The 27,275-nt window shown below is 41.5% G+C and overlaps 2 protein-coding genes and 2 long non-coding RNA genes across 4 annotated transcripts; 1 reads left to right on the top strand and 3 right to left on the bottom strand.

Annotated features, from left to right (window-relative positions):
* Positions 1–127: 127 nt before the first annotated feature.
* On the bottom strand, positions 128–2,948 carry LOC129739248 (uncharacterized). Its single transcript, XR_008735777.1, has 6 exons — positions 2,637–2,948; positions 2,486–2,575; positions 2,215–2,410; positions 1,818–2,144; positions 1,228–1,306; positions 128–1,170 (listed from the first exon to the last, which is right to left on the bottom strand). It is a non-coding gene; the product is annotated as an uncharacterized LOC129739248 (long non-coding RNA).
* A 375-nt stretch (positions 2,949–3,323) lies between these two features.
* Positions 3,324–3,955, bottom strand: LOC129745079 (uncharacterized). Its single transcript, XR_008737070.1, has 3 exons — positions 3,773–3,955; positions 3,597–3,697; positions 3,324–3,531 (listed from the first exon to the last, which is right to left on the bottom strand). It is a non-coding gene; the product is annotated as an uncharacterized LOC129745079 (long non-coding RNA).
* A 78-nt stretch (positions 3,956–4,033) lies between these two features.
* Positions 4,034–18,031, top strand: LOC129738452 (polycomb protein Pcl). Its single transcript, XM_055729658.1, has 7 exons — positions 4,034–4,254; positions 8,084–8,997; positions 9,066–9,171; positions 9,241–9,609; positions 9,674–9,909; positions 9,974–10,763; positions 15,389–18,031. Exons 2-7 carry the CDS (start codon positions 8,117–8,119, stop codon positions 16,082–16,084), a joined length of 3,078 nt encoding a protein of 1,025 aa, XP_055585633.1. The 5' UTR covers positions 4,034–4,254; positions 8,084–8,116; the 3' UTR covers positions 16,085–18,031.
* LOC129738454 (outer dynein arm-docking complex subunit 3) lies at positions 17,177–23,895 on the bottom strand. The gene is made up of 4 exons (XM_055729659.1): positions 23,797–23,895; positions 22,838–23,734; positions 18,798–18,975; positions 17,177–18,732 (listed from the first exon to the last, which is right to left on the bottom strand). The coding sequence occupies exons 1-4, from the start codon at positions 23,885–23,887 to the stop codon at positions 18,087–18,089; spliced, it is 1,812 nt and encodes a 603-aa protein (XP_055585634.1). The 5' UTR covers positions 23,888–23,895; the 3' UTR covers positions 17,177–18,086.
* Positions 23,896–27,275: the final 3,380 nt, after the last annotated feature.

A 27,275-nucleotide genomic window follows, 5' to 3' on the forward strand; every position in this document is an offset into this window, starting at 1 on the left:
CGTCGACTTGAATCATTACGGATGATAACGCGTATCTTCAAAGGATCATTTTACGATAAATAATAAAGAAGAAAATTATTCATGTTTAAAATCGTTTAAAATAATATATTTAATTCTAATATGGGTTTCGATTATTTACATTAGTTTTTTGCTTAATTAACAAATCATATCATTCGTATCACCAATTTGGTGATAATTTTACATTGGGCAGTCCTTGGAATACATTGCTGAGTACCTATAATACTAGAATTATTACTGAATGTAGTGTCTAGATTACTCTATCTGTAAAACTATGAAAATCTATTTTTTATCACAAATCAGTACCTTCACCGAGTACCTTTGTCGCAAATAGGGTTATTACAATCCTGTCCTAAACTAATAGACACAAAACTAATTTTAAATTTGCTATTGTGCAGACGTTATAAAATAAAAGATTTTGCAAAAAATTTAAATTATGTTCAAAATTTCCAACAGATATTGCTTTTGTTTAGCAAATGATTTTTTATAAATGTCTAATTACGATTTATCAAAAAAAGATCTACGGATCCAATACATATCTCATGGTTTTCGGAACATGACTTGGAATATTTTTTTCTCATTTAGCTTTCTGTATTTTGTACTTCATTTTTTTCGAAGTTGGTTTTCATGCGACTTCTGACGTAAGTGCCTTTTTGTATATTAAATTTTCTATACTATTTCTGAGTATACAGTCAAAAAACTATGTCAATAACGAATATCAATTCTTACAACCAGTTTTAAATCTCAATTTTCAAATATCTTCATACATATCTGTTAAGGAATTTCAACTCTGTATTGAAATGCTGTGTTTCTATTTTCACATCTATTGGAATGATTATTACCTAATCCTCTACGCTCCTGGATATTTTTTCAATTTCTTCAATTTTAGGTAGCTTTTAAATATGTAGGTATAAAATTGGGGATGAATGATATCCAGCTGTAAAAATCCATAGCACCAAATAAATTTAAAAAAGGTACAACACTTAACAAGCGAAATCCCCTTTGTGAGAGGGTCAATGCTTATGACATCAACCCCTACTATAGGTTCCAGAATATTTTTTAACAATCTCTACGGGAGAGGGCAGATCGTTTCCAGGTTCCGATTACCCTTTCGAAATGTGCGACGTTACCGATGGAGATTTTTTTTTTTATCTGAAAAAAAAATAAACTTAATTACAATCAAATTAAGAAAGAATTACTAAATTTTACCGTCAGTTGCGGTGAGTCCAGAAGGCCAGATGCGGGCTTCATCGTGCAAAGAAGAAATCACGAATGGACATTTGAAAATCTGAAACAAAAGTAAATCCTGGATAAATATTAATTGGCTAGAAAAAAAAAGAACTATTTCATAAACTTTAAATAAAGTTTCAAAAACCAACCATTTTTCCAAAAATCTTTGATTAAAATTTAAAAGTACATATCTTAAGTATACATTTAATCTGGGAGCGTTCATATATTGATCTGAGATAAGAGTTGATATTTTGTGGTGACGTAACGAACCTACATTTTCGCTAAATTTATTGATATTTCAAAGAACGGAATTTCTGATTAAAAGTTTCGAATCAATTTTTATTTTCCATTCAGTGAATCAAAAACATAAAAAACAGAAATTTCAATTTGAATTGTTTGAATGTTGTATCAGATTTTTCAATCTCACGACAATATTTTAAACTTTGATCTATTGTTTGACTTTGAATCCATATTATTTTATTTAAATACATTTAATGAGTTTTTTTTCGATTTTTATACTGATTCTCGAAATAAAATTCTAATTTTGCTAGTTTGTAAATTAAACCTACCTTTTCTTAAGTCCTTCAAAATGCTGTTGCGATATCGGCGGAGAGGAAGATGGCATGGAAATCTCTACATGGCTGTGTTGATGGTGTTGACCGCCACGTTTTTCTGCCTCCTCGTTCATAATTTATTCCTACTGAGTCCATACCTTGGCGATAAAAATGTTGCCCACCTTTCCGACAATAATCGTAGCTGTTTTTCATCAGCACCCGTCATGAGCGATCACTTTAACAAATTTGTTTTTACTGCTGCTCTTCCGCCCGAACTCGCTATCGCTGCTGCCGTTGTGGTGCTCATCCAGTGAGATGGTTCTTTTGCTGGACTTTGACGAGCTGTATGGATGGATTCGAAAATAGAAATAATTCAACGGAAATTATTTTTTAAACGAATTTGATATGGTACCTGCCAGGAGCTCTCCTGCTTTCGTTGTTTCTTTGGTGCATGGGATGCTTATTCTCCCGATTATGCGACATGGCTGAAGATTAGCAACAACCATCTCCAATCATCCGACTCGTTCGAGGTTGTGGTAACGGCCGAGCCCCCGACAAGCGAATACAGCTTGTTCCGGAAACGCCAATTCAGCGAAATCAAAACTAACCTAAAAAAACACAAAATCACATAGCAAATTAGAAAACATTAATCATCAAGTTCAGGATAATCTTCTTAGCTTTACCTACGTTTCTGATCTGAATTTGGCTCTTCCTTTGGAGAACATCTAGGAATTCTTCCTTCCGGTTCCGCTTATTGAAACATCTCGCACTGACTACAAAAACAAAACAAAAAATTATTGTAAAAAATCGTGATAATATATACAATTTGCCTACCAATTTTTCTCCCAAAAGATGGCAGATCCGGTAGAAAACCTGGTACAATCGATGCCAAACAGCCACTACCGATACACGTCGAGGGACTCGGGTATCCCGTGAAGGAACGGCTATCCAGGTTCCGATTAATTCCGGTGACAATCACTTTTTCGAGAAAGAAACAGTGAAGGCGCGTCTCCTACTGTAGTAAAGACGCACGACACTATAGTTTTTCAAACTGTTAACTGTATCTTTTAAAAATAATTTGGAATAATCTCTAGCGTATACGGATAAGTTTGGACACACGAATAATGATTTTACGAACAGCAACGATTACCGTTATCAGATCAGTATAATACTGACGATTGGTTGTACGGTTTTTGATTATGCGGGTTATTTCTTAACATTTTTTCTAACATGATTCATCAATTTTAGGCATCGGTTAGGTCTGTTCTCGATGGACTTTTGTACTAAAATTCATTTCTGACAGCTCAACTGAGTTCCCCGCCCGGCAAACTGCACGCTAACTTTTGGCTACCCCTTAACGAATACTTTTGACCCGTTATTGAATAAGACTGGGAGAACTCCTTTTTTCGGATAAAACCCCTTTACCCTTTAAGGGGTACTCAGTATGATAACGCCTTAGCGGGTCAAAACTACCCCTTATTTGAAACGCTTGCGCTGGATAGAGATGTGAGCAGTGGCTTGTTGAATGGAATAAAAAGCAATGAAATGTCTAATCAAAATAAAACTGAATTACTATATTTAAAAACATCATGTATTATTTGGAATAAGATTGTTCATTAATAATTATAGGAAGTTTTTAAATGCCGGTCCTCCGTTACGATTTTTTTGTCCGGAATTCCCATTTGCCCTGGACGTTTTCCTAGCGGTAGCGGTATCGAGATGACGAAAACTGAAAGAAAATTAAACTTTTTGTAATATGAAAATTGCTTAATAAATTTGAAGGAAAATGCTTACGTTAGAATCCGACAACATCGGCTGGCTTGAAGTGCCGATACGAAACCGTCTTTGTGCTGCAAATTAGGTGATGAAACACCATTTCCTAGTTCCAAGATCATCTGTAGCGGGAATTATTCAAATTAATATCTTAATGTTCATGAATAATGTCTACATTAAATAATAATAAAACTTACCACGATTCACGACCGCAAATGAAACGTTTGAAAAATGACAAGATTGAAAACTACCCTTTTTGAAGGGAATCAAGCCTTCCGAAATAAGGGGTAATATTGATCCGTTAAAATGACCCTTTATTTGACAGATAGTGGAGGTTCTCAATAACGGGTCAATTTTACGCCTTTAAGGGGTAGCCAAAAGTTAGCGTGTGTCAAAAAGTTGTACTAAAAACATATCCCGATGAGTTACCAATGAGATCCGGCAGCAGATTGGCCGCTGCGGTGCGAAGGAAAAGTCGCGAGCCAACGACGAGCGCAGACATCAAGCAAGAAAAGTAGTGCAGCACCAAGAAAAAGATGGCAACCGCCGTATTTGCTGATGGAATTTTTGGCTTCCTCTGAAGACCGATAATCTCCCGACTTCGAAAGCGAAAAATCGTTCCAGATAAACCGGAAACCTGTGGCCGTGTATTGCGGGAAAGCTTCCGGTCGGCTAGCAGGTAAGTGCAGCTTGATTTGGGGGCGAAATTTGCCATAGGAAAACGGGGTTCTCTTTTCGAAGAATGGTTGTTCGGTTCATGTAATGCTGCTCATTTTGGGAGGGCTACTGTGATTGTATTTTTTCCGCGAGGAGAAAATTTTATATCTCGGGGAAAATTCAAATTATCAAAAATGGCAGCCGTGATTATTTGATAGGGTATTTAATTGACGGCTGCTTCGGAAAAGTGGATAGAAATTGCATAATTTGCACTTAAAACAAGCGCCCTCTACTCATACCGAAATTACTTGGGCGGAGAAACATAAGAAAGAAGTAAAAACGCGACGATAAAAATATGCTGATGGAGGAGTAGTGAAAAAAATGAAGTTCAAATTCCGCTGTACTAATTGCAATGCATACGGTTCGGTACGCTGAATATTGAAAATTTTATGCTGAGGTTTGCCTTTTTATTAAATCGTATCAGAGGAACACCCCACTTTCTTTCACCATTCTTATCAATAAACTGTGTATAGATAGACCCATAATCTTATATCGCTTCTTCACATCATTTCAAGTTGTACTGTTAAAAGTTTCTATAATACCCATTCGTATTCTTTTTTTAAAAATTTATTTGAAATGCATTCTCAATTCTTTCACCAACAGTTGGTAGTAATTTTCCAATCAACCTTTATTTACCAACTCATCGCTGTTTCATGAATGAAGAAAAAACGGGAAGCATAAAGTGAAAAACGAAAGCATATAGTAGAGGTAGTAGGCGTCGAAACATAGCAGTTGATGTTTGCGTTCATTTTCGCTGCACACCAAACCAGAATAATATGTTGTGTCCAGACCACATACATATCGCACATTGAGCGGAAGATAACGCGAAAGTACACCAGAGCCAGACCAAAACCAAAATGTAACGAAATAGGCTGTGCTGTGCTGTGACATTGCTGTTCTCGCTCTCTCTCTCTCTGCGTGGTCTGGTGATGGATTACCTACTTTGATCCGTTTCAACGTTTGGTGTTTTTTATGTTTCTAGTCTCGCGTATGGGAATCAAAGCGTGCCTGTTTCTGTCATCAATTCCGAGAAGTCGTTAATTCGAGCATATACATCTTCAAATGGTTCGAAGTGCTCCTCGTTAAAATGGTTAATTTGTTCGAGATAGCTTTTCCCTGGAATCGGCGCTTGTGTGCCCGTATGAGAAAAAGCTCATTTTCTATTGCTTCTCTATTTGATTTTTTTATTGTGAATATTAGTGAATTTATTTTGCTTTTTAAAACAACTTAATTATTCTACTTTTTTTTTGAACGTATTAACACTTATTAAGAATATTTCAATTTTTAATGGGAGAAATCACCGTGAATTTGTTTTTTGGAAATTTGGAGCGGCTTTATCGATGAGAATATAAAGGATCATTAATAAATATTATTATTATTTATCGATGAGTACTATAGATTTGAAATGATATAGAGCATAGGAAGAAAGTTACTAAGGTGTTGAAAAGAGCAAAGAGCATTTTGAATAGAAGCTTGACTACATACTGAAATGTTTGCCCCTCACCAATCAACTGTATCCGAGAAAAGGTACCGAATAGAGCCGGCACTTCGTGCTGCATCGTAGAACGAAGTGCCGGCTGTATTCGGTGTTACTTCGATACACGATACCAGATTCGATACAAGACTCTTCGTAGTGAACAACATACGAATCCGACGCCTGCCTCGGTTAAATATCGCACGACTGAAGCAACCCGAGGTCGCAGCAGACTACACGCAATCGCTCAAAGCAGAGCTGGACGAAGCCCCTCTTGAGGACTGTTGGGATACCATCAAGACAGCCATCAACAGCGCTGCGGAGACGGCCACGTGTAACGAACACTGTTTCGACGAGGAGTGTAGGAGGGTGATGGACGAAGAAAACGCCGCGATGGTGGCAGTAGTGCAAATTAGCCCCGTCGGAACGTGGAAAGCCACCGACAGCGGAAGAGGCAGCGAGTCCGAATTTTCCAGGAGAAAAAGCGCCGCCTGGAGAAGGAGAAGCTCAGGGAGCTAGAGCGGCTACATCGTTCCCAAGAAATACGAAAGTTCTATCTGAAACGCATCCCGCAAAGGCTTTGTGTCGCAAGCCGAAATGGGCCAGGACAAGACGGAGGCATCCTGACGGACCATCTTGAGGTGATAAAAAGGTGGAAGCAGCACTTCGATGAACACCTGAACAATGCACATGCAGGAGACCAAGACGACGAACGACGAAGAGGAGCCACTTCCAACGATAAGTGAAGTTAAGGAAGCCATTCGTCAGCTGAATAGCAACAAATCGGCTTGAAAGGACGGAATCGCAGCTGAACTTTTCAAAATGGGCCCGGACAAGTTGGCCGATTGCCTAAACCGGTTGATGGTCTGGATCTGGGACACAAAACATCAACCGCTGGAAGGAAAGGGTAATATGCCCCATCTACGAGAAGGGCGACAAATTGGACTGTTAGAAATAACGAGCGATCACTGTCCTCAATGCCGCCTACAAAGTGTTGTCTCGAATCCTACTATAAGCAAACAGATTCGTGGGAAGTCATCAGGCCGGCTTCATGGAGGGACGGTCTACGACGGACCAGATATTCACATTACGGCAAATCCTCCAAAAATGCCGTGAACACCAAGTCCCTGCGCACCATCTATTCATCGACTTCAAAGCAGCATACGACACGATCGACCGTAACGAGCTATGGAAAATCATGGACGAGAACGGCTTTTCCGGGAAGCTGATCAGACTGATCAAGGCGACGATGGATGGAACGCAGTGCTGTGTGCGAATTTCGGGTGAATTGTCGAATTCATTCGAATCGCGCAAGGCATGATATTCAACGTGGCGCTAGAAGGTGTTATTCTACGAGCGGTGGACGAAATGCGGTGCACATTTTTCAACATTTTCAGTCAACTTATCTGTTTTACCGACGACATTGATGTAGTTGGCAGATCATCTGCGGCGGTAGAGGAAATCTATTGCAACTGAAACGCGAAGCAAGAAGGATTGGGTTAATGTTTAGGACTTTGTCTATCTCGGCTCACTGGTGATCGCAGACAATGACACCAGCCGTGAGATTCTCCGGCGAGTTATCAGCAGAAGTCGTGTCTACTACGGACTCCACCAGCAACTGCGGTAGAGAAAACTTAGCCCCCGCACAAAGTGTAACCTGTACACTACGCGCATTAGACTGGTTGTCTTTTACGGGCACGAGACGTGGATATTGCTCGAAGCGGACCTGCGCACACTCGGAGTATTCGAGCGAAAGCTGGACGGATACGCTGGGCAGGACATGTTGCAAGAATGCTGGACAACTGTCCTGCACAATAGGTGTTCGCTGTTGATCCGGTAGGAACGAGAAGAGCAGGGAATAAGCGAGGTGATTAGACCAAGTGGAGCGTGATCTGGCGTATGTGGGATGCCCGAGAAGTTGGAGAACGGTTGCCATGGACCGAACGGATTGGAGGAATATTGTTCATCATGTGATGCCGTGAGACGGAACACCAAATAAATAAAGGCTAGTCCACACTAGAAGATGGCTCGTCTCGAGACAGTCTTGACATCTCCCATCTCAATAAATTCTGCAAGTGTTTTTTTAAATGAAAGACATACAAAATATACTTACCGTTAGAGAACTGATTCGATTACCTCTGTAAAAAAAAAACATAGCTTTCACCTTCCTTGAGTTCCTCAAGAATATTTTGCGTAATTAATGTTAAGTTAGTCAAAGATTTCATTTCCATTACATACAGTTTATTTTCTAAATAAACCCTATATGAAAGTTAACAAAAAAAAACTAATTTTATATCGTAATTGTTGCTTCCCGCAGCCTCAGAACGTCAACAGGTGAAACCTCATAAAAATGTCAACTGGTAGAGATAATTTTCTTATGCCCAACGTACCGTACGGACATCCGCCGTCCAATCCATCGTACAAATCGTCTAGCTCCCTGGATCCAAACAACTACCACTTCAAATCACTGCCGGTGGAAGGTGGCGCACCATCCACAAATCAGCAACAGCAGATAATAATCCACGAATTCCTCAACGGTCAGCACTCCGGAACGTTTCCGAATCAACCGCAACCGATAGTAGCTGCCCCTGGCATCGGAAGTCCCTCGAGTACGATCAACAACAGCTCGATAACAATTTTGACCTCGCACCAGACAAGTAACTCGTCCCCGCCGGGTCCGGTTGGTAACGGGAATATCCACAAGCAGTCAACCATGGTGCTGGACCGCATTAACATCTGTATCAATAACCATTACAATGAGAGCCATAACAATGGTACGGCAAATGAAGAAGAGATCGATCCTACAAGAATTATTACCAACGAGAAACGGGCTAGCACGGATTTGGAACCCGACTCGACGACTTCCTCCCTCGGGCAACTACCGGTGACGCCGGAGAAAAACGGACCCTCCAAATTCAAACCGCAAGAGGATGTCCTGGTGGAGCACAAGGATGGCAAGTTTTATCTGGGCACCATCATAGCGATCGGCAACAGCCAGTGTTTGGTGCGGTTCAACGATAATACCGAGTGTTGGTCCGACTTTCGGGAGCTGACCAAGCTGAGCAGCGGCAACGAAGCGGACGATTCGCCGGCGTGTGTCGTCTGCAAACGACAGGCCGAGGGAAACCGACCAGACGATACCGTGGAGCTGTGCGAAAACTGTGGCCGCGGCTATCACATCAAATGTATGGACGGGAACTTCGAGCGAAGCGGCTACTGGTTTTGTCGGATGTGAGTTGAGCAAACCATTGTTTAAGCTTTCTTTTTGTTACTGTATTGTTGATTTAACCCTTTTGCAGGTGTATGTCTCCAAATGGTAAACGAAGGGATATTCGTTACGTTTGTTCCGGAGTTATTTCAGAATCCTTAGATCCCCTTACGGATAAATCGCAACTACCGTACAATGTAAGTACTTAATCAAAACCGTTCAAGCTGTGGTACAAAAAAATCTAAATTTTTTTTATGTAAAACCAGATTGAAGAGCTTATCTGGGATGTGCAGCATTTGACCAACCGGGAACAGCAGTACTGCTATTGCGGCGACGACGGCGACTGGCTGAGAGAAATGATACAATGTTGTCGCTGCCAGCAGTGGTTCCACGGGCGCTGTATTCGCAGCCTGCAGTATCCGATCTTCCTGGGGGATCGGTTCTATTTCTTCATCTGTTCCATCTGCAATCATGGTCACGAGTTTGTGAGGCGTCTGGAAGTCAGCTGGCCGGATTTGATCCATTTGGCCTTGTACAATCTGATAAGTCGCAATGGGCGTCGATTCTACGACGTCTCCAAGGCAATCGTTCCTTACGTGGAGGATAACTGGAAAACGCTGCAAATGTCGGATCAGGTACGAGAAGATTCATCGTTTTAATTTTATGAGTTGCATTACTTAACAACATATTTTCTTCCAGATGACAAAGCTATCGCCGAATGCGCGCAAAGAAATCATTACCCAAACACTGTCCAATGATCCGGTGCGCTTCAAATGTGGCGGCGAGGTTAAGAAAGCTACAACGATGTGGACGCTGCGAGTAGCACTGCCACCGAACCCTCCAAACGTACTACTTCCTGCCGGGCAAGTGATCACCGAACACATGCTCACCCAGATGTCCGTGGAAAATCGAGTATTTCGTTTCCTTCCTCGAGTGTAAGTTTAATTGGCTCATGTTTAGAGAATTGACGTTCAAAAATAACCATATTCTTTTTTACAGAGCCCTAGAAAAATCGTTCGTCAACGATGCGTTGAGCAGGGAAAAAATGACTGGAGTAAACTTTTGCTCTCCACTAGTGTCCGAAGATGAAACTCCGGAGCAGCTGTTTGAGGAAAACAATCAGGAGGAAAATAGTTCCGATTTTGATGGCCCGGCCGGTGCTGGCGCTGGCGGGGACATTTGCGACGGCGGAATCCTTCCAGACCGGCTGAGTAACGGTGCAATATACAACAACAACAGTACAGGGAAAAGCGCTAGTTCTAATTTAAGTGATTCGCTGTTCAGTTCCAATGCTAAGGATGGTTTCCATCTACTATTCGGCAGTGGTACCGGTTCCTCGTCCAAACCACAAAGCGACGCCGGTAGTGTAGCCAGCGGTAACCGTAGGGCTTTTAAGGCCCGGCTCAAAAAAACGGACAGCGAGAAATCGTTCGACATTTACGATTCCTCCGATGACAGCACCAGAAACACGTTGGATGTGATTATCCCACCGCCCAAAGATTTCACCGGCAAAAACAACCCGTTCCATCAACCATCCGCGGTTCCCAGCTCGGTCGTCAACAACGGAGCCGGCACCGCGAGTCTGTCGAAACTCAACGAAACAAAAGACTTGACAAAGAAGGCTAATAGCAGCAGCAGCACCACCACCGCCACCAGTAGTGTTAGTCATTTAAGTAGTAATTTGGTGAACGGCGAGATACGCGTAGCGCGTATCGTCAAACGAAGACTGAGCGCCCGGGACATTTTGAATGGGACAAAAAACAAGCGCCGCAAGTTCAGCAAGAGCACGGTAAGTTTTTCACTATATTTTTTTTTAATATTTGAAATTCTTTAATTCAATTGTTTGAATAAAATAAAACTTGCGGAATCGTGGGATAATGGGAAGATATGAGTGAAATTTTGAAAGGAAAATTCAATCCAAAAATCACAAGATCAACCATTTTCGAAACGGGATAGCTTTGAGGTTAAAACAGTGCTATTTTTTCCTATGGTGTTAGCACAGATTGTTTAAAGCTCATCTGTTCGAGGCTTACCAAGGCCAGAATCGAGAAGCGCATCCCGTTGTCCACTTAAAAACTACAGTGACAGGTTGTTTGACAACCTCCGATATAGTTCGTCACTCGACATTAAATCTGTTTTAACTAGAAACTTCGTTGTGAATTCTGGGACTGTAGTTCGTCATAGCTCTACAAATACGTGGTTGATGAAAACGTTGTGATCTCCGTTGACGAGCTGGCAAGTTCCGTAGCTGATAGTTCTGAAATATCTAGCTTCCTGTCTACAGAGGTATGTTGGGATCTTTATCTGGATAACTACCGCCCAAAAGCAGTTTCTACTCCTTTTGGCTTCCTGGAACTCAATCTGTTAGATCGAGCGTCCGACCTACTCTAGGTGTACTGTTGAATCGATTCTAGAATCAATTTCTTCAGCACTTTTGTATCCACATATAGTAGGCATATCGGCCTGTGTGGCCTCGGACGCTCTTCACCTTGAGACCACCTTTTGAATTAGTAAGACTAGTGCGATCTACCTGAAAGATTCCCACATAACTAAAAATGCTATGGTCGCATGCTGACTAAGAGAGGGGGCTCCGTATGCGTCTCTTCTCCATGTCAGGGGCGGCGTGCGGAGTGCAACAACGTCCTGGTGGTGATATCAAGATCGTCCTCGGGGATTTTAACGCTCAGGTCGGCCACGAGGAGGAATTCAAACCGACAATTGGAAGGTTCAGCGCGCTCCAGCCTCCAAATGAATGACCGTACGAAGTACCCTTTTCCAGCACCGCACACAAGTACATCTGGAGATCACCGTACCAAACGCAATCACAGATAGACCACGTTTTGAAAGACAGTCGGCACTTCTCGGGCATCATCGACGTCAGATTCTTTCGAGGTGCCAACATCGAGTCAGTCCACTAGCTGGTGATGGTGAAGATGCGCCCAAAACTCTGTCAACATACGAAACCGATGCTCGCTTCAGTTAAATTTCGCACAGCTGAAGCAACCTTAGGTCGCAGCAGACTACGCGCAATCGCGCGAATCACATTGAAAGTAAAAGTAATGATGACGTTCTACGAAGTATTCAGATTTGTCAATATGGGTTGGCAAGGCATTTTGCAGGATCGGAAAAGATTCCATTTGGAAAAGATTCCATAATAGTCCAACGGAAAATTGTTCATAAGTAAACTAAAACGCATCAAATGCATGATGTTCAGATTGAGCGGAAACCCTTTGGGTAAAAAAATAGGCCGAACAATTTTTAAAGCGTGATGAATTTCTGCATTGAGATTAGTCGAATCCCTTATAGAGTGTATTTAGTAGGATTGCCAAGCAGGACTCGGCATCGTCGAAAGGAAAGAATGAAATTGAAATTTCCCTTTATTCGTCTCACTCCAACAAATTTCAATTTCGAGCAGTTCACTTTCATTACTCGAATGAAAGTGAATCCTCTCATATTCACTGCTCGGGTGAAAGAAAGAAATTCAAAAGTCAGCAGAAGAGAATTTCAATGATGCTTGAAACTGCCCGCAATCAGTAAGTCATCAATTTCGACGTCAAACGAGACTTTCAATGCAGCAAAACAGGCAGCAAATAGCATACACAAACACACCAGTCGCGTGACAACAGATTTCTTGATGTGCCCCGTGCAATTGTTGGTATTTTTGTTGATGCGTTTACCGGCCATGTCGGCCTGGCACCGTGTGCATCTTCAAGCAATTGTTGGTGTCTTCCTTGGGCGCCAGCAAATTGTTGTTTTCCAGCCGGCATCAGCCGGCTTTGTTTTCGGAGGTATGCGAGTATACGCAATGAAACTTTCACTGAAAGGGATATGCTCGAATTTCGTTTTGAAATGAAATTGACGTTTGCCAGTTTCGAACGAAGGAGACCGAGGTGAAAGCGGAGTGAAATTAGCGTTTGCCGAATGTGAAGAGAAGCTGGTGTGGGAGGGAATTGACAGTGAAGCTCTTTCGAATGACGCGTTTTGTGCTCATTTTTGAGTGAAGATTGACGATTGAAAGTGAAATTGCCAGGGCATGTTGCCAAGTTACAATTTTAAAGCTAACAAACCTTACTTTTTCGGAAAAGAGCATAAATTTGTTCATGGATCAACTTCAACGCACATTTCAGACATTTCCAGTTTGAGATAATATCCTTTGGACTAGAAAAAGGTCCGGAAAATTTTCAAAGATTAATGATTTCCCACCAAAATTTGAAATGAGTCGACATAAAAAATGTTCATGAGTAAACCTCAACGCACATGACAAACATTTGTAATTTGAGAAATCAACCATTGAAACGAAATAGGTCTAAAATTTTTCTCCAAGAATTATGACTTCCTACCAAGTATTGAGATGAGTCAAGACGAAAGTTGTTCACTTCAACGCACATACCAGACATTTTTTGTTTGAGAAAATACCCTTTGGACCAGAAATAGCTCCGGAAAATTTTCAAAGATTAATGACTTTCCACCAAGTATTGAAATGAGTCAAGAAGAAAGTTGTTCATGAGTAAACTTCAACACACAAATCAGAGATTTTTTGTTTGAAAGAATACCCTTTGGACCAGAAATAGGTCTGGAAAGTTTCCAAAGATTGATGACTTTTCATCAAGATATGTTAGGCATTTTCAATTCGAGAAAATACACTTTGGATTAGAAATAAAGTCTGCTTCATTTAATATTGGAACAAATTCTTTTGCTCATTGTGGCGCTCCTAGTGGACGGATTTGGAAAGTTTTTTCACCCACGTGTCGGGAAATTCATTACCTTTCACCATGTATTTATGTCATAACACCAAACGATAGCATTTTGTAAACAACCGCCATGGAAGCCGAACGGAGAGATCAAATTGTGCACAGTTTTCTTGAAAATCCATTGTTGTCGGCATCGAAGCTAGCTAAACAGTTTAAAATGCCCAGCAATACCGTATGGCGTGTTATCAAGCAGTACAAGGAAACATTGACGACGGCTCGGAAGCCGCATTCGAAGCGTCGGAGTCAAGGCCGTCAAGAGGAATCCCAATCTTTCAGACCGCGATTTGGCCAATAAGTTCCAGGCCGCTCACAGTACGGTGCGACGAATTCGTCTCCGGGAAGGAATAAGGTCATTCCGAGCCAGCAAACAGCCAAATCGGACGCTGAAGCAGAACAATGTGGCCAGAATCCGTGCTCGAAAGCTGTACGACCAAGTGCTGACCAAGTTCGACGGATGTATTCTGATGGACGATGAGACCTACGTGAAGGCGGACTTTGGGCAAATCCCAGGTCAAAAATTTTATTTGGCGACGGCTCGGGGGGATGTACCTGCAAAATTTAAGTTCGTGTTTGCGGATAAATTCGCCCGCAAGTACATGATTTGGCAGGGGATATGCAGTTGTGGACAGAAAACCAAAGTCTTTCTCACTGACAAGACAATGACATCAGAAGTCTACAAAAAAGAGTGCCTACAGAAACGGATTCTGCCGTTTATTCGTGCCCACGACCGTCCAGTAATGTTTTGGCCGGACCTCGCAAGCTGCCATTACAGCAAAACGGTTATGGAATGGTACGCAACGAACGGGGTCAGCGTAATACCGAAGGACCTCAACCCCCCCAAACTGCCCCCAGTTCCGGCCGATAGAGAAATACTGGGCAATCACGAAGCGGAGGCTTAAGGCAAAGGGAAAACTTGTTAGGAACATGACTCAAATGAAGAACTGGTGGAATCAAATCGCCAAAACGGTGCACGAAAAGGGTGGGCGCCGCATAATGTGCCGTATTACGGGAAAAGTACGAGAATTTCTTCGAAACAGCAATGAATAATTTTTTTAATTTTTTTTTATGAAAGAGTAAAGAAAATGCTACATTTGTATGAAAAACAAATTATGAATTCGTTAATAAATGACTGAACTACACGCAATTGTTTGTGTTCCAATATTAAATGAAGCAGACTTTATTGAGATGAGTCAAGATAAAATTGTTCTAAGTGAACTCACATGCTACACATTTTTATTCTAGAAAGTACCCTTTGTACCAGGGATATGTTCCAAAGATTGATGGTTGCCCACCAAGTAAATTGTTCATAAGTAAACTTCAACACACAAACCAGACATTTTCAATTTGAACGAATACCCTTTGGATCAGAAATAGGTCCGGAAAGTTTTTAAAGATTGATGACTGTTCATCATGTATCGACAAGAATGAAGATAAATATTGATCATGATTGAACTTCAACGCACATGCCAGTCATTTACAATTTGAGAAAATACACTTTGGATCAGAAATAAGTCTGGCACGTCTTCAAAGATTGATGACTTCTTACCAATTTTATTTTTCTCAGAGATTTGAAACCAAGTATAAATTCATCCAGAGACTTCCCACCAAAAATTGAGATTAGTCAAGATGTTTAAATAACCCTCATCTTCTTCTGTTCTTCCAGGTTATCGGTACTACAATAACAACTATTCCCACCCCAAGTACAACCATTCCCGGGTCAAGCCTGATAGCATCGCTGTTCGCGCAACCGGTCGACGGTGGCAGCTGGACGGGTGGCCAGCTATCGTTCAACCAGCTGCTCCCCTCATCAGCAACGGGTACCTCGAATTCCTCATCGACCTCTTGCTCCTCCTCGGGAAACAGCACTCCCGCCAATTGTTCATATCCCACCGCTGCTACTGCTATCCCTCAACCGAACGTGGTAGCTCTTCCAACGTTTTCGGCGGCCACAAACTCCTCGTTGCAGCAACCGTCGGCATCTCAGTTCGCATCAACCTCGCATTCAGCACCAAAACGGAATCCGGCCCACGGACGAAGACTGCGGCAGCGGCAGGAACGAAACTACGCCGAAAACACCCGGAAACCTCCGACGACGACAGGAAACTCTCAAACACCGGTCAACAGCTTACCGGGATCTCCGGTGAAAGGTGCCGGTGTGGTGGCGCCCACTGTTGGAGCCGTCGTTGCCGCTCCTAGCAGCTCGACAAACTTGCAAACCACTCTCAGTCACTACTTTGGTGCCGCTCATCGGATCATGAGCGGGGAGAAGTTCACCATCAAGGGTAAACGGGTTTCAATGTCCGGCCAGGTGCAGTATTTGATCGAGTGGGAAGGTTGCGCGGCGGCACCGGTTATGTAAGTTTGTTTAAACTATCTTTAAGGGGAAGGGAGGAGTTGCTGCAGTCATCGAACGTATAGGTCTATGGGCATTAAAGATTGTACAAAATTGTTGGATTGGAAAGGGAGGGGTTATTGAGCGTTTGCTCCTGTACGGGAACTAAGGTTTCGACATTCCAAATTGGAAGTTTAGTTTTCTTCAAAATGTAGTCGTATATTTGGTCTCATGAATTTCGATGGAAAGTAGAATATTTCCTGAGTGTAATGTTATAATCATATCATCGAAGTGAATTGAGAGTCCAAAAATAATTGTGAATTATACAATCATATGTTCCAACATGTGCTGAACAGTTTTATTCGCTTAGTATAGGAATTTGAATTTGCATTAACATTGAAAATTATTGTGTTATTGCAACCCAATTAGAAAAGCTTTCATTAGCACAACTTTAGTTAACAATTGCATTGATGTATTACTAATTCTCCTTTGCGTATCAAATAACTTAATCACGGTCGATCTTCATTAATTTGAATTATCAAGAGATTGAGCTACTTGTGACACTCTATGCAATTTTTTTTTAGTAAATTTTAATGATGATTATGGTTAAACTTTATTTTAAAAATTAATTGAAATTTTATATTTGTCTTATTGTACAAAGTTGTAATGCAAATTAATTACCTTTAAATTATTACGAACAACGGTTTTGAATCGTTCTCAGATTAAACCACATGTTCATAAGTTTTATCAGGAGTTCTAAAAGAACATTTTTATAATCTACTTCTGACAACGCGCAAGCAACATCAAATGGAAGGAAAGTTTCTGAATCAGTTGCGTACTTCTGTAATAATGGAATTATGAGCCAAATAAATTAAATGTCGAACATTTCTGAACTGTTGAAATTCAGATGGTAATTTCATTCAAATGGGTATCCGTTTTTCTTCGAGCGTGATTTTATCTTGAGATACTAACTTGACAAATATCGAACACTGCCCGTTAGAGTGTGATACATAAATTTTAGACAAACATAACTTTAACGAATACCGTGCGCACCGTGCGATGAATGATCGACTCCAAAAAAGGGCACACCCCAAATGGACGGATCCCTTTCATCTCTCCATTATCCCGAGAAACAGTAGTTAAATTTAAGTAATAACCATTGTAGAAATTTAAAATATTAGCAACACAAATTTAGTACGAAGCAAAAAGCATCGATTTATTTTCTTTCCGGGACAATAAACCCCAAAAGTTAAGGCTTTTTTCCATTGTGGAACGAAGTTAGATATACTTTATTTGATTATATGGATTTTACCTTCTTATATCTATCGAAAGTCACAATGCACACAAATTGTTGTGTCGATCGCAAGGCTGCCCTAAAACAAATTAGATTAGATGTTGTTTAAATTATTGTAGTTTCCTTTTTCCTTTTAACAAACAAAAAAAACATAATCTAACTTCTGTTGGTGAAGTTTGGGGTTCAAAACTCAAAAAACGCTCCCACCTACCGCGGGGAAAAGGAAATTCGATTTTATATTTCATTATTCGATTATAGATAGATTCTGTTGAACTTTGTGGGGTATGACAAAAACACTTGAATGTATGTTTTTTTTTTATATCTAGACAAACGGATTACCAATTAGGTAGTAGGAAGGTGTATTTTTCGCTTTTAATCGTTTGACCAACCTAGCCAAACAAGTTTCACCGCAAACGAAAACTACATGGTCGTATAGTCTTTTATGAAAAGTATATAAGTATAATTAATGTATAACACAATAAATAATCAAACTATGAGAGATGGGAGATGATTCCATATTTTTGGGATCGATAAACACAAACGATAAATTAAATCTGATAATTCAAACATAATGTCGAAACTGTATGTAAATTATTCAAGCAAAAAATCCACTTCGGATTCCAGTCGTGAACGGAAGTTTCGCACCAATGAGAAATAAAAGCAAAAAACAGAAATCCTAACTTAATAACCCCTGCTAGAGTGTCTTCCTTCTCGTTCAGTGAATATCACGGCAATTTAGCGTCTCTTTTGGGCTGGCATTCGGAAGCCCTTACGACGGGATTTCGCCTCGATGATCATGTTAGCCTGACGTTTCAGGTAACTCCTCGACGGCACCTCCGCTTCATCATCCGACAGGACAACGGTCGCTCCAGGACCTGGCGAAGCGGATGAAATCTGTGCCGTCGTACGGCCCGCAATCAGATTGACATAAACCGGAGGATAGGCCGGTGGCTTCTCACGATCTTCCTGCACCGAAGATGTTCCTACCGATGGGCTGGCAGTTGGAATTTGGAGCGCACTCGATGGCCGCGGACCTTCACTTTCCTCGTCCGAAAGGCCACTGTCGACAGCCTCCTGGCCCGGATGCCCACTGGCAATCATACCCAGCTTGATACGCTCCTCCAACATGTTCCCCAACTCGTCCACCGAAATGTTCCCGGACGAGAGTTCCATCAGATCCACTTGTTTTGTCGGAGTTATTCGGAAATACTGGGTATCCATGCTATCGTCTATTTCTCGCAGCTTCAACAGCAGCTCCACGAGTGCGTCCTTAATGGTATTGAATACGTTCTTCGTGTAGTCGATGGCTTTCTCACACTCCTCCCGGCGAGCATTCTGCTCTTCGATGGAGTTTTTAACCTTTTCCAGTTCCTCCTGATTGCTGTAAGTTGAATATAAAATTACAATTTTTAAACTATGGTGAAGAAGCACGAAACAAAAACTTACACATCGCTGTCCTTGACGTCGGCGAACTTGAACGCGTCCAGCTGGGCTCCCATCAGCTCCCGTTGGGCCTCCAGCTGTTTCTTTTCGCTCTCGGTAACGGTTCGGAGATAGTTGAGCCGGGCCGACGCTTCCCGTTGGGCGAGGAACCGATCGACGACCTCGCTCGCTGCGCTGACACCTGTTGAACGATAAAATAAATTTTGCATACTTTTTTACTACACTTCAGCAGACCTTGAAAAGTTGTACTAGGAATTCGCCTAAATAATAAAACATTATCTACTTCGATATAAGCCAGCGGGTCTCGAAAGTCAATGTCGGAAGGACCAAGTCTATGGTCATTAACACAGAAAATCGTTCCTATTTTGGGTAGCTGGACAACAGGTTGAGAAAGTAGAGTGCTTCCAGTACTTTGTTAGCTAGATAACGCCTGATGGTGGTAACAAGAAAGACATCGAAACCCGGATCAGGAAAGCTCGATTTGCATTTGCGAGTCTCCGGAACATCTGGCGCTAACGCCAGATCTCTACGAAACAAATCCGAATCTTCAACTCAAACGTCAAATCCGAGAACGCGAAAACTGCAAGTTCTTGTGAACCGCTGCCTACGGAATATTATCCGCGCTTGGTCGCCTGGCAACTGTATCTCAAACGTGGAACTACATCGCCGGCGTCATCAAAAGGCGCTAGAAATCGAGTTTCGGGAACGTAAGATGAGATGGATTGTACACACGCTGCGAAGAGATCAAAACGAGATTTGCAGAGAGGCGCTTGACTAGAATCCAGATGGGTATCGAAGAATTGACATGCCCAGAAGCTCGTGGCGGCGTAGTCTAGCCGCTGAAATCCACACAGTTGACGAAAACCTTGGCTGGCAGCAAGTAAAGCCACTGGCTCCGGATCTCCAGCAGGGGAGATCTTTTATCTCAGCCCTATGCGTCGGTCCATCGGAGAACTTCTATTTAAAAGAAAGGAGGAACGACTTTCATCAAATCCACTGCTTGGACCAAGCGCGTGGACGTGGAAAAAGATTCGTCCAGAGGGTCATCAATCGAAAAGCCGATGTACGGCCTCAACTGACATTCGCAACGAGCAGCGACCTTTTTTAGAGGAGAAACCCGGATAAATTGCAACACAGCTATCACGAGATATCTTGTATCTTTGTAAACGGCAATTTTCAATGACGGCCCTTGAGAAGGTTTTTACCCCGAGGAAAGATGGTCCTCGAAATAACCCCTTTTTATATTATATATGTCCACTGTCTACAGAAGACGTAGAAAACGATATGACTCGGCGATTTCCCGAAGGTGGAATTATCCTGGACTTGCTTAACGTCACGTCGAAGATGTCTATGGATTCAAGGCCGTGCAAGAAAAGTTCAAAAATATCGTGCTTTCTACCGATACACTCTTCACCGTACATAACGACAGATTTTGGTTCTCAGAAAGATCACGAACCTATGCCGACGTACTGAAGGCCATCAGGCGACAGAAACCTACATTGTTGAAGGTCTGTGCCGGAATTACTCGTAATTACTCGCACTTCCCTGGTGAAGATCAACCGAACTAGCTGAAGAATCAACCAATCTACTAATCGGTACTTGTTCTACGGCATGTCGTCGAACTTTGGACACAATTCGGTTTCAGCAGCATTTTTGATTACAAAAAAAAATGAGGCTTCATTTCGAGCTCGGAGTGAACCTTGACCTGAACCCCTTGACTCGCTTGACCTGAACCCTATGGACTTGGCTGTCTCTAGAGTGTATTGAAGATCGAAGTCTGCTCTACAAAACAAGATAGTTTGGAAGTTCTGGAACGCCATCTAGCTAAAGCCTGGGGTTAATTACCCACAATGAGCTCTGCAGGCCTCGTAAGATATGCGTCCCATTCGTCTGCTACGAGTGGTTAAGTTCAATGACAAAAAACCGAATGCTACCAATGAATTTTGAAAATCTGATTTGTTTTGAAGTAAAATTGATATATTTTACTATTATACCATAAGAATCTTCAGGTTCGGCATAAGCCATTGTTGTATATCGATCTAATACTGATGCACGATTAAACGTCGGAGACTATTCAATTTGTTCCAATTTTGAATCAATTTTGTCGAACATTCCCTCACTAAAAACCTGAAGGAATAATGCTTTCTAGTATTCTTTTTTTTCTATCCAATTCTAGTTTTTGTTTGCACCACCTTTATTATTATTATTTATTACAGTACCTCCAATTGTCCCCAATGGATTTCAAGTTGTTGTATGTATACATTACTTATATTACTGTTATTACCATTACATTGATGAATTAAATAAATGATGTTTAAATTAAGTTTTAAGTTATTGTTTTCTTTTCAAAATTATCATGCAGCCCCCTGTAGATGTTAAAAGATGCTAGAAAGATTCGATTTCGTTTTTTTAGCTATTCGCCGTAGATTAATATCAACCTAAACAAAAATATTTATGGTTACCTAATGATTATCAAAAGTTCCTCGGCAAATGCGATACCTACGTTACAGTTCGCCAAATCGTTTGTTACTCATATCAGTATGTTCAACGTATCAAGGCTTCTCTGGCGTATTTCAGCACGTTCGGCGTGCCTTCATTAACAATAAACGTCCTTCTCGATCGCTTCTAAAGGGACGGTTCGGCATTCGATGATATATCGCATATTCAGCGGCCTCTGCACACAACTGATTTTCTAGAAGTTGAACAACACATTTGCAAGACAGCTCCACCGTATCGCAGGACCGAAGAGGTCGCCAAACCTGTTGATGCTGATCAGCATCATCTAGGTTTTGTGAAGAACCAACCGCAGGCCCGTCGAACACAGTTTCTTCATGGGCAGGGGTCGTCACTTGAAGGAAAAGGTAGTGTTCCGCAAGAAAAGGTCAAATATAGACCCTTGTGAGACAAACTGTGCCTTTAAACTATGCAGACCTCAAAGCAATCAAAGCGGTTTGAACGTTGCGTCATGATAACCGGCGAAACAATCGAGGAGGTAGAAGACTTCGCAACGGTGTCTATAGAAAGGGTCGGCATCTAGATGGAAGGAGTTGAGCTTCAAATAGCCCGCCATAATACCGAAGTTCTGCTTGTGACCAACAAAAAAACTGTGCCGCACATGAAGATTATTTTTGGAGGACACACGACATCCTCGAAACAGTCGCTGAAGTACCTCGGAGTAGTGGTCGGCAACTGCTTAAGTTTTGGTGCGCATGTCAAATAGTGTCGAAGGATCAGCAGTGTTACGATGCAAGAACTTCTAGAGGAATGCTTAAAGTTCAACGAGCAGCGTTAATGCCCAAGTGGCAGAAGCAATGGGACGCATCGAACAACCCTAGATGGACGCATAGGCTAATCTCGCGACTTTCAGACTGTGTAAATCGGAAGTATAGAGGAAAACTTACATCTGACGCAGTTCCTTTCGGGTCATGGGTGCTTAAGCAATACCTTCATTGGTTCAAGCTTATCAGCTCGCAATAGTGCCCAGAATGCGTAGATACTAAGGAATCTGCAAAATATGCTATCTTTTCTGCCCCAAGTTCGTTTCAAGGCGTCAAAAACTTCTAAATTTGAACGCTGGAAATGTTGTTCGCGACGAACATTCGTGGCGTGCTATAGTCGACGAAATCTCGCTAATCATGCGCGATCTAAGTCAAATCATGAGAAATGATAAACGGAGAGAGAGAGAGAGAGAGAGAGAGAGAGAGAGAGAGAGAGAGATAGTCAACAAAACTTGACAAGCTAAAGGAAGGCCTTGGATCTTGTATGACACCACACATTACGTGTGGTGAGGCTTAAAAGGTCTCACGTACTCAGCTACGGTCTTGCCTGCAGCAAAAAACCATCCGGTGTGGTCGTGACGGGATTCTAGCTTGGTAGTTCCTCATTCGGCTATGCTTTGGTGGATAGAAATCCTATGGGAGTGGATACTCTGACGTGCGTGAGTTACTTTGAATACATATCCTAAGTCTTTTGGAGAGTTTCCAAAAACAATCATGGATATGAAAAAGACTCTTACAAAAACCAAAAATAAAACAACCCAGTACCTGTAGCCTGCATCAGCTTCTTGAACTTCTGCTCCATCTCGGAGGCGTTGTCCTTGTCCGGTTCGTCTCCCTCGCCGCGAGGGCCATGATCCCCAGAAGCGGACAGGACACTCTCCTGGTGCACAATCGTCTTGCCGGTGGAGAAAATTTTCCGCTCCAACCGCTCCAGTTCCACCTTACGCTCCTCGACCTGCCGTCGGAAATCCTGCGCCTGCTTCTCCCTAGCCTTGTTGGCGTAGTGCGTTGTCTGTTCCTGTCGTTGAAGAATCGCTTTTGTGTTGTCTCGCATCTGAATGGCTTCCTTGTGTACGCCTTCTAGCTTTGTTATTTCTGCTCCCTGTTCCGTGATTGCCTGTTCCAGTTCTAACAGAGAGCTTTCAAATTTTTCCGCGTCTCGCATCAGAGACGCTTTAATGCCACGGTATTTCTTCCTTATGTGTTCAGCTTCCATCCACTGTACCGAAGTGCGATGAATTTCGTTCTCCAGATGGGTTATCAATTTCCTATTCGCATCTTCTTCGACCGTTTCTGGAGGGTTATTGCCATCGGCTTTGGAGTTTTTGTAACCCAGCAACGCATTGTATTGCTCCATTAGCTTCCTGTAGTAAAGTTCTCGCTTCTTGTACCGAGCCTCGCTAGCGTCTGCTTGCTTGTTCACGTCAATGATTTTCAAATCTATGATTTTAAGAGCTTCCTGCACTGTTTTCGCTCCCGGTGGCAAACTTACTCGACGTTTGATTTCCTGCACGTTTTTCTGAGCCTTTGCACTATTGGGATTGTAGATGTAGGACAGTTTATTGGTCAAATCGCGTACTTCTTTCTTCAGCTCGTTGATCTTCTCATTCTGGGACTTTTTTGAATCGGCCCATTCCTCGGTGTAGGCTTTTTTCTGACCCTCTGGAATAGATTGTGAAAAAATTACCCAATCGCATCCAAGAAACTTATTTTTTCAAAATTACCGGCCAGCATAACCTTTTTCTTCAGTTCGGCTATCTTCTTGTTGGTCAGGGCCAAATTTTCCACATTCAGAATAGGTTTCGGGGTAGCCATGGTGGAATTTTTTAACGTATTTAAACTTTGCCAAAGTGAAAGGAAGAAAAATTACGCCACACAACCGAGTGAAAATTCCTTGATAGACTCTGCCCTGGTCGTATCGATCAAACAGTAGGTAGTTAGCCGGGTAGAGCCGGAATGTTACCAGGTGACCTTACGATGGGCGTCACAGGTTGTTTGTTTGGTGGCGGTATGTCTCGTCCACTTGTTGTGCCTCGATGTGTATGAAGGGAATTTTGTCATTCTTGTTAAACTTAGTGTCTTCTAGTCACTTCAAAAAATGAAAACTTTAATTCGAAATTCAAATTTATTGATAATGGCGAATACCTCCGAAAAGAGAAAATTATTACCTTAAGTCTGTTTTTTTTATTCATACACCCCTTTCTTTTCATTTTAATTTGAATGATTTTGAAAATGTATTTTAATGATTCACTAACAAGAGATCCAAGATTCATAATCTGGAATCAATTAGGCAATCTGAAATAGGGATGAGTTTGAGAACAAACAATAAAAAATCCCATTGGAATAAAAAAATATATATTATTTTGAGCCAGGATACAGAACCAGAATTTAAAATTTTCAGAAACATAAAATTTTAGTTTAGTTTTTACTACCATTTTTTAAAACTATTTTATCTCAATATACTACTGATGAAAGAAATTGATAACACGCGGTTAGCGTGGTGACACGGTAATCGCAGTTTCACTTGTGACATGGGTTCGATTCCTATACTGGATGTACTGGATGTTAAATTGTTAATCTTAAGTTGTCCACGTTTATTTAGTCGGTAAAACCTAAAGCGGCTAAGACGGTGTATACCTCTAAGCGGGCCGCGTGTTGCATCCCTGCAATAAAAGTTTTAAAACTTTTGTGACACTTTAGTAGAGATACACTGAAGGGTGCCCACGATGAAATTGCCACACACAAATTTGATTCGCAAAATTCGAGTTTTCATCCGATAAGCATCAAATTTTCAGGGCCTGAAAAATAACTATTGAACTTCATTTTATCATTTAACTCGTATTTTATTTACAGTCCATAAGCAAACGCCCGCACCTTGACCTTAACCCCGGCCATAAGGTTCTGCACAACATTTGAATCAATCGTTTTTTGCATGTAAACCCATACTTTCTTCAGTTCCTCGACTGTCTTCACTACCTTAGGTGGTTTAAGAAAGTGCTGCTTCATAATCGCCCAGTACTTCTCGATGGGGTGGAGCTTAAGAGTGTTGGGAGGGTTGAACATTTTCGGCACGAAATTGACCTTATTGTCGGCACACCACTTCAGCACGTCCTTGGAGTAGTGGCATTAGACACCGTAGAATTCGCGATTCCCAACGTTTTAGCGAAGGGACGATGCAAGACATCCTTGATGAATGCGCAAGATTTTACCACGCACGAGCTGTTCTTTCGACTCCATTTCCGTGAGTTTTGATCACAGGACTTCAAAACTTTCAGGATGTAAACAATGCACTATGAACTGAATCCACCCAAATTTTCATTACATTCTACGGTTAAAAAGTTAAAGCAATTTCATAGTGTGGCAATTTCATCGTGGACACCGTTTAGGCAGATTAAATAAGAAGCAATCGATGAGATGTATAACAACACACGCATGATCTTTGTTTATCATGTGAAAACAATGTATAAGTGATCATGGTGATTGTTTTGTATAAAAGACAGATACAGTACCGTTCATAATTGTATAGAAATTGGAAGCACGCTCACTGTCACTTCGACTTTGAACTTCCATAACTTTTGACTCTGATGATATTTTTTGATCGAATTTTCTGCGTTAGGTAGATCAACTATCACACTATTATATCAGAAAATTTGAGCTTTCTGGAGTTTGTGTGGCCTGAGATACAGTAATTCTACGAAAATCGGACTTTTTGGACTTTTCTCATTCATACTGCAATATCTCAGGAACTATACTACATTTTTTGTTGAAATTTTGCAGAGTGATTGTTGAAATATAAAGTACGCATGTCTGAAGTTTTTGGAAAGTTTTATTAATGGGATCAAAAGTTACGGGAGGTACAATTTTTCAGGCATGAACCTAAAAATGCTATTTCTATAGAATTTTGGACGATTCATGAGAACATAATCGTTTCCATCCACAAATCAGTCAGAAAATGTCTGGCAAAAGCAATGATGAAATGAAAAAATGAAATTAAAGATCTATTTGTGTTTTGAAATCAGAATCTCGCAATATTGTTTTGATTTTTTGGTTGAAATAGACTTACTGGTTGTTAAACATAAAATAGGAGTTTCCTATGAAAACAATCGTCCAAAATTCTATAGAAATCGCATTTTTAGGTTCATGCCTGAAAAACCTCCCGTAACTTTTGATCCCATCGATGAAACTTTTCAAAAACTTCAGACATGATAGCTTTACATTTCAACAATCACTCTGCAAATAAATTTTCAATAAAAAATGTAGCGTAGTTCCAGAGATATTACAGTTTGAATGAGAAAAGTCCAAAAAGTCTGATTTTCGTAGAATTACTGTATCTCAGGCCACACAAACTCCAGAAAGCTCAAATTTTCTGATATAATAGTGTGATAGTTGATCTACCTAACGCAGAAAATTTGATCAAAAAATATCATCAGAGTCAAAAGTTATGGAAGTTCAAAGTCGAAGTGACAGTGCGCGTGCTTCCAATTTCTATACAATTATGAACGGTACTGTAGGTGAAGTATTTATGGGATGAATCATGAGCCGAACACTTGTGGAAGGGGGGAGAAAAATCAGCAGTGGAAAGCCATCCAGTCAGGAAACCGATTGAAGGACAACGAGCAGAAGTCAACTGGAAAGTCGTTACAAAGCTTTAGGTCCGAAACCATTGGAAGGTTGGCGAGCCGGAAACCAGCGAAAGGTCGTCGTTCCATTGCAATGGTGAGGTGTAGGGCTAAATAAGGAGCGTCGAGCCAAAACCAAACAAGTCGTCGGGCTGGACCCATGGAAGGTCGTTGAACTGGAGCCACGACACGATCGTTGGGCCAGAATCACTAGTAGGTCGTCGAACTGGAGGATTTACGAGCGGATTACCGTGGAAAGTCGTCGTAGCGCTAAGTGGTGGCCGTCGGCTAGAACTTTTCTTTTCTCAAGGGATTTTAAGCTCCAGTGGCTTATTCATCCCGAAGCAGGCTTACTAATATTCGCTTCGTTTGCTTTAAAATTTTCAATTGTTACCGACGTAACCCTAGTAACGACGTTGTTCGGCTTTGGCTCGCGAATGAATCAAAACATGCAACATAAGAGCGCCGGCTCAGTGAACTATCTATATATATAAAAATGAATTTCTGTCTGTCTGTCTGTCTGTCTGTCTGTCTGTTCCCTATAGACTCGGAAACTACTCAACCTAATTGCGTGAAACTTGGCA

This window comes from Uranotaenia lowii, chromosome 1 (genome assembly GCF_029784155.1).
Source record: "Uranotaenia lowii strain MFRU-FL chromosome 1, ASM2978415v1, whole genome shotgun sequence".
Lineage (NCBI taxonomy): Eukaryota > Metazoa > Arthropoda > Insecta > Diptera > Culicidae > Uranotaenia > Uranotaenia lowii.

Excerpts from the sequence above, each read along its gene's own strand:
- LOC129738452 (XM_055729658.1), top strand. The coding sequence starts at position 8,117 with ATGTCAACTGGTAGAGATAATTTTCTTATGCCCAACGTACCGTACGGA. Across the intron at positions 8,998-9,065 it reads GGCTACTGGTTTTGTCGGAT|GTGTATGTCTCCAAATGGTA; the intron begins GTGAGTTGAGCA and ends ACCCTTTTGCAG. Across the intron at positions 10,764-15,388 it reads GCAAGTTCAGCAAGAGCACG|GTTATCGGTACTACAATAAC; the intron begins GTAAGTTTTTCA and ends CTGTTCTTCCAG.
- LOC129738454 (XM_055729659.1), bottom strand. The coding sequence starts at position 23,887 with ATGGCTACCCCGAAACCTATTCTGAATGTGGAAAATTTGGCCCTGACC. Across the intron at positions 18,976-22,837 it reads GAAGCTGATGCAGGCTACAG|GTGTCAGCGCAGCGAGCGAG; the intron begins GTACTGGGTTGT and ends ATCGTTCAACAG. Across the intron at positions 18,733-18,797 it reads GACGTCAAGGACAGCGATGT|CAATCAGGAGGAACTGGAAA; the intron begins GTAAGTTTTTGT and ends TTCAACTTACAG.